The sequence below is a fragment of the Schistocerca gregaria genome, chromosome 2, assembly GCF_023897955.1.
Source record: "Schistocerca gregaria isolate iqSchGreg1 chromosome 2, iqSchGreg1.2, whole genome shotgun sequence".
Taxonomy (NCBI): domain Eukaryota; kingdom Metazoa; phylum Arthropoda; class Insecta; order Orthoptera; family Acrididae; genus Schistocerca; species Schistocerca gregaria.
The window spans coordinates 106,579,293-106,596,976 of NC_064921.1; the positions used below are offsets into that span (position 1 = coordinate 106,579,293).

The 17,684-nt window shown below is 42.7% G+C and overlaps 1 protein-coding gene across 1 annotated transcript in view; it reads left to right on the plus strand.

The window, feature by feature from the left end:
* LOC126335663 (uncharacterized) overlaps nt 1-17,684 on the plus strand; it is a 46,832-nt gene that overhangs the window by 19,272 nt on the left and 9,876 nt on the right. The window contains exon 3 of the mRNA XM_049999118.1: nt 3,143-3,647. Coding sequence (XP_049855075.1) covers nt 3,143-3,647 — 505 coding nt within the window. The remainder of the gene's footprint in view (nt 1-3,142; nt 3,648-17,684) is intronic.

Sequence of the window (17,684 nt, forward strand, 5' to 3'; positions counted from 1 at the left end):
AGCAATTCTTACCACAGCTCAACGATAACCGTCGTGTTTACAAGGTTTCACATATACTTTCCTAGTTTGATGCACATCAAGCACGCAGTCGTACCTCAAGTGCACCGCTATGTCACTCGATTTTCAGCTCGCATAAAATGTCTGAGATACTTTGTAACAGAAACACAGCAAGCAGCAGACCCGCGTTTTGGTAACGCTATGGCATCTAATCCTCAATGAACCGTTTCCGCTGGATACAATTACACTGTCTGCTCAGAAGTATCCTGACGCTCGTCCCCTCCTCCCTCCCCCCCCCCCCCCCCCCCCAATGTAAAATCGAATGGACCACTACATATCCGCTAGCATAAAAGTAGACAGGGAATAGTACTATGTCAGTAGCGAAGCTGTAACAGCAGAGTGGGTTGCTCAGCAGACCTCAGTGACTTCGAACGTGAACTAGTCATCGGAGATACGTGAGTAACCTCTCCATCAGGGTCTTTTAAAACCTTTTAAAACTGTCGACTGTTGGTAATGTCACTGTGGCGTGGAAACCCAGGGGAACAACCACAAGACCAGGCATACCTCATGTAATGACGGTCAGGGACCGTAGAACTTCGCGGAGTGCTGTTGTTTTTAAATACACTACTGGCCATTAAAACTGGTGACGTGCTACAGACTCGAAGTTTAACCGACAAGAAGAAGATGCTGTGATATGCAAATGATTTGCTTTTCAGAACATTCACACAAGGTTGGCGCCGGTGTCGACACCTACAAAGTGCTGACATGAGGGAAGTTTCCAACCGATTTCTCATACACAAACAGCAGTTGACCGGCGTTGCCTGGTGAAACGTTGTCATGCCTCGTGTAAGCAGGAGACATGCGTACCATCACGTTTCCGACATTGATAAAGGTCGGATTGTAGCCTATCGCGAATGCGGTTTATCGTATCGTGACATAGCTGCTCACGTCGGTCAAGATCCAATGACTGTTAGCAGAATATGGAATCGGTGGGTTCGGGAAGGTAATTCGGAACGCCGTGCTGGATCCCAACGGACTCGTATCACTAGCAGTCGAGATGACAGGCATCTTATCCGTATGGGTGTAACGGATCGTGCAGCCACGTCTCAATCCATGATTCAACTATCTGCACGAACAGTTCGACGACGTTTGCAGCAGAACGGACCATCAGCTCGGAGACCATGGCTGCGGCTACCCTTGACGCTTAAACACAGACAGGAGCGCCTGCGATGGTGTACTCAACGACGAACCTGACTGCACGAATGGCAAAAAGTCATTTTTTCGGATGAATCCAGGTTCTGTTTACAGCATCACGATGGTCGCATCCGTGTTTCGCGACATCGCGGTGGACGTACATTGGAAGCGCGTATTCGTCATCGCCATACTGGCGTATCACCCGAGATGATGGTATGGGGTGCCATTGGTTACACGTCTCGGTCACCTCTTGCTCGCATTGGCGGTGCTTTGAACAGTGGACGTTACGTTTCAGACATGTTACGACACGTGGCTCTACCCTCCATTCGATCCCTGCGAAACCCTACATTTCAGCAGGATAATGCACGACCGCATGTTGCAGGTCCTGTACAGGCCTTTCTGGATACAGAAAATGTTCGACTGCTGCCCTGGCCAGCACGTTCTCCAGATCTCTCACCAATTGAAAATGTCTGGTCAATGGTGGCCGAGCAACTGCCTGGTCACAATACGCCAGTCACTACTCTTGATGAACTGTGGTATCGTGTTGAAGCTGTATGGGCAGCTGTGCCTGTACACCCCATCAAAGCTCTGTATGACTCAATGCCCAGGTGTATCAAGGCCGTTATTAGGTGCAGATGTGTTTGTTCTGGGTACTTATTTCTCAGAACCTATGCACCCAAATTGCGTGAAAATATAATCACATGTCAGTTCTGGCATAATGTATTTGTGCAATGAATACCCGTTTATCATGTGCATTTCTTTTTGTTATAGCAATTTTAATGGCCAGTAGTGTAAAACAAGCGGAGTGAACCACTGGTGAATTCCAAAGTGCTACCAGTAGTTCAGGTAGCACAGTGACTGTGCGTTGTGAGTTAAAGAGGATGAGTTGCAGTGGTCGGGCAGTTCCTCATAAGACACACATTTCTTTAGGCAATGTCAAGCAACTCTTTGGGCGGTGTACGGAGCCGCCGCACAGTTGATTTGGAGTTACGATCGACCTATGTCCTGTGACAGTGAGTGGGATGGCTTTGGATTTGCCGAATGCCTGAAGAACGTTACATACCAGCACGTGTACCACCAAAGGTGAAGTATTGAGGAGGTGGTGTTATGATAGTAAGGAGTTTCTCTTTCTTAGCATGCGGAGGCTTTATTGCACTTAATTCAGAAGAATGTGAAAATATTTTACTGCTTTCTGTCCTGGATATAGTAGAGGAACTGCTCAGAGACGATGACTGCTTGTATCAACATGATAAAGGACCCTGTTATAAAGAAATAACTGTGAAGCAGTCTGTGACCAGTGACATACCTGAAATGTTCTGGTCTGTTCAGTCCCGTCCTGAAACTAATGAAAGATCGGCTTGAGTTAGAACGTCGACTTCACTCTTGAACCTAGTCCAACGTGTTTCTCTGGTTTCATAGAATGGACTGCCATTCCTCCAAAGACATTCAGGCACATCACTGAAAGCTGAAAGTGTCCCCAGCAGAGTTCAAGCTGTCATAAAGGCATAGGGTAAACATAGCCCATACAAATGTGCAGTAATGGGTGTCCACATAATTTTTACCATATGAGCTCCTCGTCCAGGAGGTGAAGACTCAGGGGATGTGTACCAGCTGCTGTGTCATCCTCTGCCACTTGGAGCCTTGAAAATGTGGTATGGGGGGGTATGTGGTCACGACACGGCTCCCCCCGCGGTTTGTTGATTTTCCAGGCCATAGAGCTGCTATTAATCTGTCAAATATCTCGTCAGTCAGTATCACGAGGCTGAGTGCACCTCGCTTTTGACCGTATAATTCATAGTGAACTTCTTCCTCGACGAATCGAGGTATCTTTCAAGGCTAGACGCGGTCTAAACAGTACTATCACCATGCCTCCTGAAGGGTGATCGATTTTTATGCCGTAAGTGTACGTCTCTAATATGTGTTTGGATACATAATTCGCGTGGCGTTCCAGATGCGGAAGGACAAGGCTCGCCTGTTGACTGGCCTACGCTATGGTGTGATGAAAGGTGTCCTCGAGAAGCATGGATGCCGCTACAAGCTGGCCATGGAAGGTGGTCGCCCCAAGGGACGCCAGCAAGACGCTCGACCGCAGGTCAGATGCTGCCGTCAGCGGCGGTGTCGCAGCTCCAGGAGGCGCTGCCGCACTCGCGCACCCTCCAGCAGCTCGCACCACCGCCGCCAGTGGAAGTGTCGCAGTTCCAGGAGGCGCTGCCGCACTCGCGCACCCTCCAGCAACACGCGACACCGCCGCCAGTGGAAGTGTCGCAGCTCCAGGAGGCGCTGTAGCGCTTGCTCACGCTCCAGCACCACGCGCAACCGCCGCCAGCGGAAGGGTCGCAGCACCAAGAGGCGCTGCTGCGCTTGCACACGCTCCAGCAGCAAGCGCATGAGCCGTCGCAGCACGCACAGGTACCGCCACCCTACTACTATAGCGGTGTGCACCAAGAATGCTGGTGGTGGGTCAGTGCACAGTGGCAAGAGTAGAGTACCACATGACGCTCCAATGAATAGCGTCATTCTACAGTGTCATGTCCATTATGATTATCCGGGCTCTTATGCTCGGTTGATAAATTTTGTCTCAATTCCCAACGCTTCGTCCCCGTCTGCGGGAGACATCTTCAAGGGGGTCTGTAGCTCGGTGGAAGGTCCAACACACCCGCTGGCTAGCTACAGCTACAGACCCCCTTGAAGATGTCTCCCGCAGACGGGGACGAAGCGTTGGGAATTGAGACAAAATTTATCAACCGACCACGGCATAAAAGCCCGGATAATCATAATGGGCCGGCCGGAGTGCCCGTGCGGTTCCAGGCGCTACAGTCTGGAGCCGAGCTACCGCTACGGTCGCAGGTTCGAATCCTGTCTCGGACACGGATGTGTGTGACGCCCTTAGGTTAGTTAGGTTTAATTAGTTCTAAGTTCTAGGCGACTAATGACCTCAGAAGTTACGTCGCATAGTGCTCAGAGCCATTTGAACCATTTGAATCGTAATGGACATGACATTTCCGGCCGTGAATGCCTACATTTTAGTATTCTACAGTGTGTATATGTGCCATGTGCTTCAGGGTGCACGTAGAACATTCACCATTCGTTGTAGAACATGCACCATTGATTTTCACGTTACTTCAGGTATAGTGAAGGTACTTAGCAACTAGAGAATGCACTATGGGTGGCAAAAAGCAAACATGACAAGTATTATCCTTAGAAGCGACTGCGATAATTTTTCAAGTACCAAAATGTCTCTACGAAGTGTCACTAGCAGAAACAATTTACCGCTTATCTTGACATTGCCAGTTGCCAGGATAGGTATTGGCTGGAGCGTGTGGCATTGGGCAGAGACAAAGAGGAAGCTGGCGCCATTGCAGGTATTCTCTGTCCCTGTCTGTACACAACGAACAAAGCACAGCGCACAAGGCAGCCACCTTCTTACTTGCACACAGTGATCTCTATACATGCCGGAGGGAGAAGTCTGGTCTCTGAGTATAGGACTGGAGCGTGTGTGCAGACACGTGTGCTTTGCATCGTGCGCCATGTTGCAGCTTGGCAAACAAATTTCCATCGGACTGTACGTGACAAAGAATTGCAGACTGATTTATTTTTTCAAACTTTATGTCGATATGTGATGTAACAGGCTGGTGTGGGAGCGGAATCGAGAAGTATTTTCTTTTCGTGTTCTCGTGACGTATCCTACCAGCCATGTTGTAATTTGGCAAGAAACGAAGTATGAGCTTCTGTGACTGGCACGATCAGACAGCTGAAGTTCAACATCCAGGTAGTATAGATATCACTGCTTGCACAGCACTGTAGTACGTTATGTTGACTATCAGAGTACGGGGCACTTTAAAACAGCTGATTTCACAACAATACATCTTATACATGAATGAAGATATAAACTTGTGGTGAATTATAATCTACGAATATTTTTCAAAGAACTAACCAATTTCACAAGGGTATGCGTTTTATAAGCAAACGTATAAAAGCTTGGGGTAAGTTAAACTGTTACTTTTAGCATGATGGATTAATCTACTCGGTGGCTATAATTAAAATGAAACTACTCATGAAGGTCCAGTGTGGGCTGCAATTATTGTATGACAGATGTGCTAATATTTTAATGCAGAACAAATATAAAAAAGCACTCCGCCGTCAGGCCACGAGTGGCCTACCGGGACCATCCGACCGCCGTGTCATCCTCAGTGGAGGATGCAGGTAGGAGGGGCGGGGGTCAGCACACCGCTCTCCCGGTCGTTATGATGTTATTCTTGACCGAAGCCGCTACTATTCGGTCGAGTGGCTCCTCAACTGGCATCACGAGGCTGAGTGCACTCCGAAAAATGGCAACAGCGCATGGCGGCCTGGATTGTCACCTGTCCAAGTGCCGACCACGCGCGAAAGCGCTTAACGTCGGTGATCTCACGGGAACCGGTGTAGCCACTGCGGCAAGGCCGTTGCCTAGAACAAATATAAGCTGGAAAATAATTAGTTCCAACTTTGGTCACGAGTTGTAAATCTGGCGCTGCACTGTCTTTGTATGACGATATGGCAACCACGCTGTCATTTGGCAAGCCATAACGTGAGCGAATAATACGATTATCGAGAAGGGAGACCGTGCGCTGTACAACTGTTTTATGTATACGGCAGCAATTGCAGTGCTGCATTGGGAGAGTATCGCCGACTTAAACGTGAGAGGAGAGGCTCGATGTCATTAAGTGGTTTAAAGAAGATGATAGTTACATTACAAAACGCGGGTGAGCACCTGGAGGAAGTAGTGCTGTTGTTGTAACTGATCACTCATTATGTGGCCCAGGCAGTGCTTGTGCTCGTGCAGTGATACGAGGACTGTGAACCTTAGTCAACAGTACAGAAATTTCTGTGGTCTATTTTACACCGGTATCCGTACAAAACCCAAATCGTGCAGCAACTAAAGCTAATGATCCGCAGCAATATTCTGACTTTTCTCTTCGGTTTCTGGCATGGAGTGAAGTAGATAAACCGTGGTCGAAAAATTTCCTGTGTAGTGGTGAGACACATTTTACACTGGAGGGTGCAGCAGATATGCAGAACTGGCGAATTTCTGATACTACAAAACCATGCGCAAAGGGCCATTGCACTTACCGTATGGGACTGTGTGGTGTGGATTCATCAGCGCCTTTATTCTCCGTCCGTTCTTCTTGAAGAAAATGCTCCCAAGAGGGCTTATCAGGTGTACACTGAAGTCCTCGCATTATCAAGACCTCCTTGTACAGCACGTGATTCCTGGTTTGGAAGAGCGCAACTGTGTGGAAACAATTGTTTTCACGAGATAAGGCAGTACTTCATGTAACTCGCTGAGTGAAAGATTTGCTTAATGCAATCCTCCATGAAGATGCTATCTGTAGAGCCTTACCAGATGCATGGCCTGCAAGATTATTTGTTGCTCAAATTCCACCGGAAATGCTGCGAGAAACTGTTGGTCGGTGCTCACACTGAACAAACTGCGTAAGCAGCGGGTAATAATAAAATCAGATTTATGCCTTTCTCTCTTGTTTGACTTTTTCTACCCACATCCTGTTTCTAATCCATCACATTCGGAAACATTACTATACATCTTTATTGCATTCACAGCGCCAGATTTGCACCTTGTGGACAAAATTGGAAATAATTTTTTCCCAGCATAAGTCGATTCTGCATTAACGCATTAGTTTTATAGTTTATGCAGATTAACGCACCTAAATGCAGGTAACAACTATTTAAGGGACAATATAAACGTAAGCTTTATTCGAACAACATATATAATACATTGACTACCAAGTTATATTACGTTGACCCATCAACAAATACGGAACATGTTATTCCACAGTGTCTAATGCACTCTGCACATCATATCTTGTGCGCCACTATGCACACTGGAATATGTTTGTTCATATATCTCCAACACTCCCCCATGAAGAAATAGTTTCAGATACTCAACACTATGCATCCAAGGTTAAACCATAATGTTTCACCACCTTCTGAAATTTGTCCTTACTGAAAGGCGTGGTTAGGAGATCAGATAACATTTCTTCTGTGTATAGATAATTGAGGATTATATTCCCCTGTTCCACATGATGTCTTATAAAGTGATGCCTTATGTCAATATGTTTGGATCTTACATTGGTGACATTATTTTTTGCAAGTTTAATAGCTCCCATATTGTTACAAAATACCACAGTTGTCTTCAATGATGGAGGAGATTCTATTTCACTCATCAGTGTACGGATCCAAAGTGCTTCTTGGACGGTGGAGAACAAGGTCATATATTCAGCTTCTACAGTACACAAAGCAACAGTTCCTTGTCTCTTACATGACCATGATATCAATCCTCTAATTAATATGAGACAACTTCCAATGATGGGGTGTCTGCTTTCCAACTCATTTCCCCAGTTTGCATAACTGTATCCTTCCAAATTTACATTTCCAGTTTTAGAACATTTTAACTTATGATCAGCCGTTCCATTTAAATATCTGAATATTCTCTTGACTGCCATCCAATGTTTTTCTCTCGGATCACTGCATTTGTGGCAAATGCAATGTCTCGTCTGGAAGTCTGTCCTAAGTACAGTAGACTTCCTACAACTTCCAAATAGGATACACTTTCCTTACATTTCTTGCCATCATCAGTTATTATCAGTTTTTCATTGTTTTGCAGGTTTACAATTTTACATATTGAACTTTTCTAAGATCTTCCTTGTGTACAGAGATTGATCAATCCATAATTCGTCTCTGTTGGCACTTCTTAGAATCTTCATGCATAAGTATTGATTAATTTCCCCTAAATCGTGCATATTAAATTCTGACCGTAACTGTTTTTAAAGTCATCTGGCTTTCACTATTGGTTAAAATTAAAAAATCATCTACCCATATGACCATTATTGCAATTTCGTCACTGCTCCTTTTATGATATATACTGGGATCTGCCTTTGACTGTAACATGCCTAGTTTTATCAAACTTTTATGCAAACATTTACTCCAGCAATGGCCACTTTCCTGTAATCCATATATTCCTTTCTTCAAACGCCAAATTCTCCTTTTCACTTGATAAGGTCGCTTAACTTCATCAGATGGAATCACATATATTTCCTCTTCCAGTCTTCCATTCAGGTAGGCTATTTGATGAATTAGTAAGACTTCCTTTACTGCAAGAGCTAAAAGGTATCTTAATGATGAATACTTCACCACTGGTGAGAAAGTATCATTGTAATCTATTCCTTCTTTCTGGGAATATCCTTTAACTACCAATCTGGCTTTGAATTTTGGTATTGCACTCTCAGGATTTTTAATACTAAACACCCTTCTTGTTCTTATTGGTTTTTTATTTTCAGGCATGTCAACCCATTCATAAGCATCATTATGCACAAAAGATTGCAGCTCCTTTTCAATAACTTTTTTCCAATCTTGAGCATTTGAACTTGCTAAAGCTTCATCAAGTGTGATTAGTTCATTGTTGATTGTTCCGCCAGCATACATTTCATAATCTGCATATTCTTTTGGTTTTTTTATATGTGAAGACTGCCTTAAACTGACTTCCTCTGTTGAATTTTCTTCCTCAATTTGATTCTCAGGCAGAACATCAGCTTCCTCTTTATTCTCGTCTTCCTCTGTTGCAGTTACATTTCTGTTTCAGCACTATCAAACACTACACCTGGTTGAATTGCTGTATCATTTTGACTACTTTCCTTTATTTTAGGTCTATAATCCTCCAAAAATCATCTCTACTACTTATTATATTCTTACTAAATCTGTAGCCTTTTGAATCATCACAGTAGTCAACAAAAATATATTTTTGAGATTTTACATCCCAATTTCCTCTTAATGGTTTCGGAATCTGAACTATGACTTCACATCCAAAGACTAGTGCTTTAGATCTGGTTTCTTCCCATTCCATACTTCATAAGGTGTCTTGTGTCTCACAGCTTTGGTAGGTGGTCTGTTAATTAAATACACTGCTGTTGTACAGCCTCTGCCCAAAAACACTTAGGTAGTTCAGCATCACCTAACATACTACTTGCCTTTTCTACAATTGTTCGGTTGGCTCATTCTGCAGCTCCATTCTGAGAAGGACTGTAGCGAACGGCGGTCTGATGCCTAACACCCATTCCATTCAACTGTTCCTTAAACCGTCTGTTTACATATTCTGATCCATTGTCTGACCTAATAATTTTAATTTTCTTCTCAGTCTGTCTTTCGCCCATTTTGCAATAAACAACAAGTACATCATTCACTTGATCCTTGCTACTTATAAAATAAACATGCATGTATCTAGAAAAATCATCTGTAAATGTCAGGAAATAGAAGCTACCTCCTAAGGATTTATTCTCCATAGGCCCACAGAGATCTGAGTGTATGAGTTGCAAGACTTCGGTAGATCTGCTCTGACTCGATTTAAATGGCAATCTAGCCTGGAACCGCTCGACCGCTACGGTCGCAGGTTCGAATCCTGCCTCGGACATGGATGTGTGTGATGTCCTTAGGTTAGTTAGGTTTAAGTAGTTCTAAGTTCTAGAGGGCTGATGACCTCGGATGTTAAGTCCCATAGTGCTCAGAGCCATTTGAATCATTTTGAATCTAGCCTGCTTCCCTTGCAAACACACCTCACATTGAACATTATTCATTCCATGATTTCCCATTCCAGTTGCCATATTCTTTAGTAAAGTCATACTTTTCCCATTCAAATGTCCCAGTCTCTTATGCCACAAGAAACCTTTTGCAGCATAAACAGAGAGATTTCCTGTTTCAACAGTATTTTGAACAGTATACACTTTGTAAATACCTGTTACATTATTTCCAGTAGCTACAATATCACCACAAGAATCTATCACTTTGGCACCCTCTATATCGAAGATAACTTTATTACTCTTCTTTACTATTTCGCTTACTGACAACAAATTAGTTGTAATATTCTTTACATGATGTACATCATGAGCAGTAACAATTTCATTTTCCCCATTCACAAGCAAATTAAGATCCACTTTTCCTGCGAGTACACATTACTTAGATCCGTCAACTGTGGAAATTACAATGTCAGTCCCTGAGTGAACATCATACAAACCTGACGGAGCTTTGGTAATGTGCACAGATGCTCCTGAATATAGAAACTATTCTACATGATCGTTACTCGCTTCATTAAAAGAGTAAAAAACAGAAAATGTCTTACCTTTGTCTGTAGCCTTTCTCTCAGGACTGCTGGAATTAACATGCTTCTCTTCTTTTATACTTTGAAGCAATATGTCCAGTTTTCTAGCATCTGAAACATCTTATTGGCTTCTTCTTCTTGTCCTTAGAGTATAAATCCGACGCTGGTTCATTCTTCACGTCATGTAGAATCTTTACTTTAACACTATCCGCTGTAATGGGTATTCCCAAACTTTCCAAACCCATTATCATTGGCGAATATTTGTCTGTTAGTCCAGCTAACAATAAAGTTCCAATCCATTCATCAGCAATTTGAAAATCAATATTCCTCAGAAGATTGGAGATTGAAATTGTTTTATTCACATATTCATCCACGGTTTCACACTTACTCAATCTTGTGGTTATCAGCTCACGAAGTAATCCTACTTTCTGGTTAAACCACCATATTGAAATGCGTTTTTCAGTTTGTCCCATACCTCCTTTGCTGACATAGCCTTTCTATGTGAACATAATTCACTGGATCAATCAGAAGAATTAGTTTTGATTTCGCCATCCGATCCTTAGCAGCAAAATTTGATTCCGTATGTGCCAGTTTACCGTTTACGACTTCCCATATGTCATCCAAGTGAAAATACGCCTCAACAGCAAACTTGCAGGTCGCGTCATTTTCGCGCCCTACAAGCCGCTCTGTTTGCGGTATCTTTGTTGTACTCAGTTTACAGTTATTTTCTTCTTCGTATAGCGGACACAATCCTACTTTATACGAACTTCCGTGCACCTTTTGCGCAAATACACGACACCTTAAAGCTTATTATTTCGCTTTAATCCAATAAATTGTTGTAATCCATAACTTGTTGTAGTTTATGCAGATTAACGCAGCTAAATGACACATTAATGCATTTGACTACCAAGTTATATTTGCCCCATCAACAAACACAGAACATGTATACTCCACAGAGTCTAATGCACTCTGCACATCATATCTTGTGCGCCACTATGCACGCCGGAAAATGTTTGTTCACCTATCCCCGACAATTAGCATATCTACCAAGTTCCGCTGCCACACGTTGGTTACAGCCCACGCTGCACCACTCTGAGTAGCTGCATTTCAGTTACAACCACCTGGTACATTCCATAAATGCTCAATGTGCCATCACGTCACACATGACAAACATCAAACTCGTCCTATACTTCGGCGAGCATGTGCGGATTTATGCCGACTTTTGTCTCTGGTTGCTATTGATACTTAACAGTATTTAACAGACAGTCGGATAACAAATGACAAACAATTTTTTCCTCTGATATAACTACAAATTAAAGTTTCGAATTTTTTTCCTTTACTTACATTGTAAAATATTGACTCCTGCCAAGTTTCATGATTCTAGGTCAACGGGAAGTATCCTATAGCTTTTGATGAGTGAGTTTGCGATCGTCAAAATATGCGACGACTAAGTGACCAATATCTTTCGAGTGCGTTTACTTAGGAGCTTAACTTTATCACACCGCCAAGGAAACATAGACCTATGTGTGTGACATAAGCATCAACTTAGTACGTCTACCCACTCCTGATATAAAGTGGTCTTAACAGTTAGACTGACAGACAGGCAGCCGGACAACTAAGTTATCCCACCACTGTTACTTATTCCCCTTCCTGTTATACTCGCACATGGAGCGAGGAAAAAACACCTGTCTATATGCTTCTGTGCAGGACCACATTTCTGTTATCATGTCTTCCCAGTCACTACGCGAGATGTGTGTTGGTGACAGTAGGATCGTTATGAAGTCTGTCTAAAATGCAGGTTCTCACCACTGTTTCGCAAAAAGTACGTCTTCTTGTCTCTAGGGATTGCCATTTTGGTTCACGGAGATTTTCTTTAATACTCGCGTGTTGTTCGAACCGACTGATAATAAACCTAGAAGTTTGCCTCTGAACTGCTTCGATGTCTTCCTTTAATCCTACATGGTGAGGATCACAAACACTCGTGCAGTACTCAAGGATGGGTCGTACCTGCGTTCCGTGCTTGGTCTGCTTTATTGATGAGCTACATTTTCCTGGAATTCTCCCAATAAACCGAAGCCGTCATTTCGCCTTCCTTACAACGCACGTTATGTGTCGATCCATCTAATACCGATTTATAACGTTACGCCCAGGTGTTTAATAGACGTGACCGTCTAAAGCACCGCACTGCTAATACTGTATCCGATCTCTACAGCATGGTATTCCCACTCATCTTAATTAACTTACATTTTCCCACATTTAGAGCAAGATGCTGTTCAATACACCAAATAAAAATTGTACCCAAGTCATTCTGTGTCCTCCTACAGTCACTAAAAGGCGACACTTTCCAGTACGCAGCAGCATCATGAGCAAACAGCTGCACATTGTTTGTCACCCTATCCGTCAGATGTGTTATGTATACTGAGAACAGGAACGGTCCTGTTATTTTCACCTGGGGCACTCGATACAAGTGTTTGTATCCGCTGTAGGTGACGAAATTGCAATTTTGGGGTTGATGTACAAGTATCTACATCTACATTGTTAATCTGCAATTCACACTTAAGTTCCTGGCAGAGAGTTCATCGAACTATTTTCTTACTACTTCTCTACCACTCCACTCTCGAATGGCTCTTGGGAAAAAGGAACACCTAAATCTTTCGGTTCGAGCTCTGATTTCTCTTATTTTATTATGATGATCGTTTCTCCCTACGTAGGTGGGTGTCAACAAAATATTTTCGCATTCGGAAGAGAAAGTTGGTGATTGAAATGTCGTAAATAAATCTCGCCGCAAAGAAAACAGCCTTTGTTTCAATGACTCCAACTCGCGTACCATATCAGTGACACTCTGACCCCTACTGCGCGATAACACGCAACGGGCTGCCCTTCTTTGCACTTTTTCGATGACCTCCGTCAATCCTATCTGGTAAGGATTCCACACTGCGCAGCAGTATTCCAGCAGAGGGCGGACTAGTGTAATGTAGGCTGTCTCTTTAGTGGGTTTATCGCATCTTTTAAGCGTTCTGCCAACAAAGGGCAGTCTTTATTTCACCTTCCCCACAATATTAGCTGTGTCGTTTTCCTAATTTAGGTTGCTCGTAATAGTAATTCCTAGGTATTTTGTCGAATTGACTGCCCTTAGATTTCTGCAATTCATCGTATACCCTAAATGTATCGGATTTCTTTCAAAAACCCATGTGGATGACCTCTCACTTTTCTTTGTTTAGTGCCAACTGCCACTTCTCGCACCACACAGAAATTCTCTCTAGATCATTTTGTGATTGGAAATAATCGTCTGATGATTTTACTAGACGGTAAATTACAGCGTCATCTCAGATTATCACCTAGATCATTTATGTAAATCAGGAACAGCAGAGGGCCTATGATACTACCTTGCAGAACGCCAGATATCACTTCAGTCCTGCTCGATGATTTACCGTCTATCATTACGAACTGTGACCTCTCTGGGAGGAAATCACGAACCCACTCGCACAACTGAGACGATACTCCATATGCACGCAAATTGATTAATAGTCGCTTGTGAGGAACGGTATCAAAAGCCTTCTAGAAATCTAGGAATATGGAATCGATCTGAGATCCCTTGTGGACAGCACTCATTACTTCATGGAAATAAAGAGCTAGCTCTGTTGCACAAGAACGATATTTTCTGAATCCGTGTTGGTTATGTATCAATAAGTCATTTTCTTCAAGGTGATTCATAATGCTCGAGTACAGTATATGCTCCAAAATCCTACTTCAAATTGAGGTCAGTGATATGGGTCTGTAATTCAATGGGTTACACCTACTTCCTTTCTTGAGTATTGGTGTGACCTGGTGCTACTTTTCAGTCTTTAGGAGCAGAGCTTTCGTCAAGTGAGGGGTTGGGTATATGATTGCTAAGAAAGGCGCTATTGTGTCTGCATACTCTTAAAGGAACTTGATTGATATACCATCTGGACCGGAATACTTGCCTTTCTTAATTGATTTGAATTGTTTCGCAACACCTAAGATATCTACTTTCATGTCACTGTTGCTAACAGCTGTATCTCGTGTTATAGGCAGCTACTAGTAACGACCAGAACATACAAGAAACAGAATACGACGAGAAGCATTCATGAGGTTGTCAAGAACGTTGGGCACCATATCCGTGGAGTCACTTCAACTAGTGCTTGGAATATCTCCACGCGACCTGCAAATACAAAAGCAAACAGCTATCTGCTGATATAAGATGAATGACTGTCACTTTGTCATGTCCAGATTCTAGTTACAGTGTTCCCAGAAAAGAAGTAGAATACCAGGTTCTCCTTTTCTGGCAAGAACGCTGAGAGGACACTGAAAAAGGAATCTACGACTTCTTCCCAGACATGAAACAAAGGCTCGCACTACGACACCAGTGGTCATGGCGGTCACGGTCGGAATCTCACGCACTTTCACCCAACTAGGAGGGAAAAAAACCGAATGAATGTGCCTGCAAGCAAGACGGTACCTAGAGAACACTGTATAGGGAATGCTCCTCGTACATAAATGTAGCTAGTATTAGGTAACAATAACGGACCCGTTATGCAGTAACAATTTATTTTACACAATTCACTATATTGTTTATGAATTACGTTCAACAGTGGTACGTAGTATACCCATACCAGCAAATTGTTAGGACGTATTACGCGTAATACAAAGGTGCCTTCATAATCTTAATTTTAGTGACTTTTGATGAACGTAGGCCAACCGTTTGTGATGTTGCACAGATAAATCTTCCATCGCATCCTAGGTAACTGCTGTAGTTGCAATGTGATTGTCGTAAAACTAAGGTTTATTGCAAAATTTCTTCTACTCTGCGACTCTGAATATCACAGGCACAACAATAAACGATGGAATCATTCTCGGTACACAATCATAACACACGACAATGAAGAATAAAACGGCGCGCATATAAGCTGTTATTGGTCAGCCTTCTTGAAGACGACTATAGCAAAGCTCTGTCAGAGTGACAGCCAGAACTCTAGCAATACTTTTCACTTCGCTTGCATCATCGATGAACAGAGAGGGGGCGTGGACTATTCGCAGCGTTGAAGATCAAAGAACTAGTTCAAATATTTGTAAAGCAAACATTTTCCAGTCAGAAAAAGATGCATATTGTCATGAAAATGAAACGAAAAATTCAATTTTCTGAGCATTTCCATGTTAAGGCTCCTTAGGTGATTTAGAAAACAAACAAAAAACCTGGTTTTGGAAGGCGTAACGGGTACCTGAGCGGTCGGACTCCCAGACGCATCTTTACCGTCTTACCACTGCTGCATCTCGCTCAGTTTAAGTGGTTCTGTGTATCCAAAGCTTTCCAAATACATTCGGTTTTGACGGCCTTGCCCAGAAGTGTTTATTTTTAATTTCGCGAGAAAGTGAAAATAGTTGTGTATACGGGACATCAGTATAGACTAGGGTATACATTCCACTTCGATCAGTCAGCGGGGCCAGCTATACAAATCGTCACATTGCTGCACTGTTGGGAGCTTAGTCGGTTTGAGAGCGAAATTGTACGTGGTATCAGCAGAACCGTCGACAAATAGATTAAGCTTATCCATTACGGATATGTTAGAACCCGTGACTGTTAATTGAATGTAAATATACAAAACTGCAGCCAGCCACTTTTCCGAATAGTTATTTATTATTCCATGAACCGGTTTTCGAATCTTTTGAGGCTAATCTTTAGATGGTTTTCTGGAAGTTACATCACTATTTATAGCATAATTCTGGGTGCTAGCTCTGTGACAAGAAGATGGAACATACTTTAATGTATCGCCATGAGTATTGATTGTCTGTCGATATTGATGCAAAATTTTAGTTTTGTAGTTTGTGCGACAGTATGGGCGGCTTTCTTCTGTTAATGTTCTTATATCTACTTCCATTTTTGATTGTCTGTCGATATTGATGCAAAATTTTAGTTTTGTAGTTTGTGCGACAGTATGGGCGGCTTTCTTCTGTTAATGTTCTTATATCTACTTCCATTTTGATGGACATTTGGTACATCACACCAACTAGAAAACCTAAATTGCTTGCTGCAAGGGTGATTTGTTTTGAAATTTGTTTTTACATTGAAGATGTTTTCAACTTATTTTAGAATGTAATAGGTACATAATTTTGGGTTCACTTGATTCTATGCGAGAAGACTGAATTTCTCCGAGATGACATTGATTTTACTTGTGGCGAGGTTTGAGAGCAGCCCCTCGCATAGTTATGCGGTAACTGCTGACTCTAAATGGTGGCAGCCAGAAGACGCTCGTTAAGCTGCTGGTGAAGAACAGATCGACCCTATTACTACATTTCCTATACTAATCTTTAGACAGCATGAAGTGGTGAAACGTAATTTTAAAAATAATAACCACTTGTAACTACTTACCAAATGAAAGTAACAAATACTCATTTCCCTACTTCTCAAAGCCAGTTTCCGAATAAGGCATCTTCCCTTTGCAGATAATACATTTCTATGCGAGCGAACTATTCTTCAGTTTGAACAGAGATCAAATTATTTTCTTCGAACCTTAATCATCTAACTACATTCTAAAGTCCATTGTCACTAAAAATTTTCCATCATGTTTTTAAGTATTCATTTAAATTGTTTGTATTTACAGTTTATCCGTCCACTCTGGAACTGTGAAAGGACGGCAACTGATATGTTTTCCCCACGTTATTAGTCGTCGATCTGATACTTCATTGGGTGTCTGGTATTTTTTAAGGTCCTTTGCAGTTGGCAGTCTCGTGATTGAGTGACGGCAGATATTACCTGTCCACATACTTTGAAATAATTCACCAGCAACTCCTAGTAGTGTCAGTACCCAGCCTATACGCTTGTGAAATCTGCTTCTCTCGTACTACTTTATTCATTACTGCCTTTGCTATGAATCCAACATACACTAACAACTTTCTTTAAAACGTACAGCTGCCGTGATAATAACATAGTTGATGAGATCTGCCAAGTAAAAACTGCTGCTGAAGACGATCGCGATCAAAGTGACCTTTCCGTGATATTGGCAATAATTCTGACTGTGAACAGATTTCCTTCCTGCTCAGATACGACCTTTCCGAGCTCGTTATTTCCGGTGTTGCAGGGTAAGAGATTCTCAAGTATTAAGTGTGCGATGGACCTACAACTATGATTTTGCAAAAATATTATGTACACTAGTTTGCAGCGTTATTAGGACAGTTAAAATAGCAGGTGCGTTAGGGAGATCCCAAGCAACAGTATACGATCGAGAGGTAAGGAACCTCTAGTGCTAATGTGTGGAACGTCCTGTACGGGGCGGACATGCGTCCATACAAGTATCAGAAGGTACGAGACCTGTCAGCCGATGACACCACA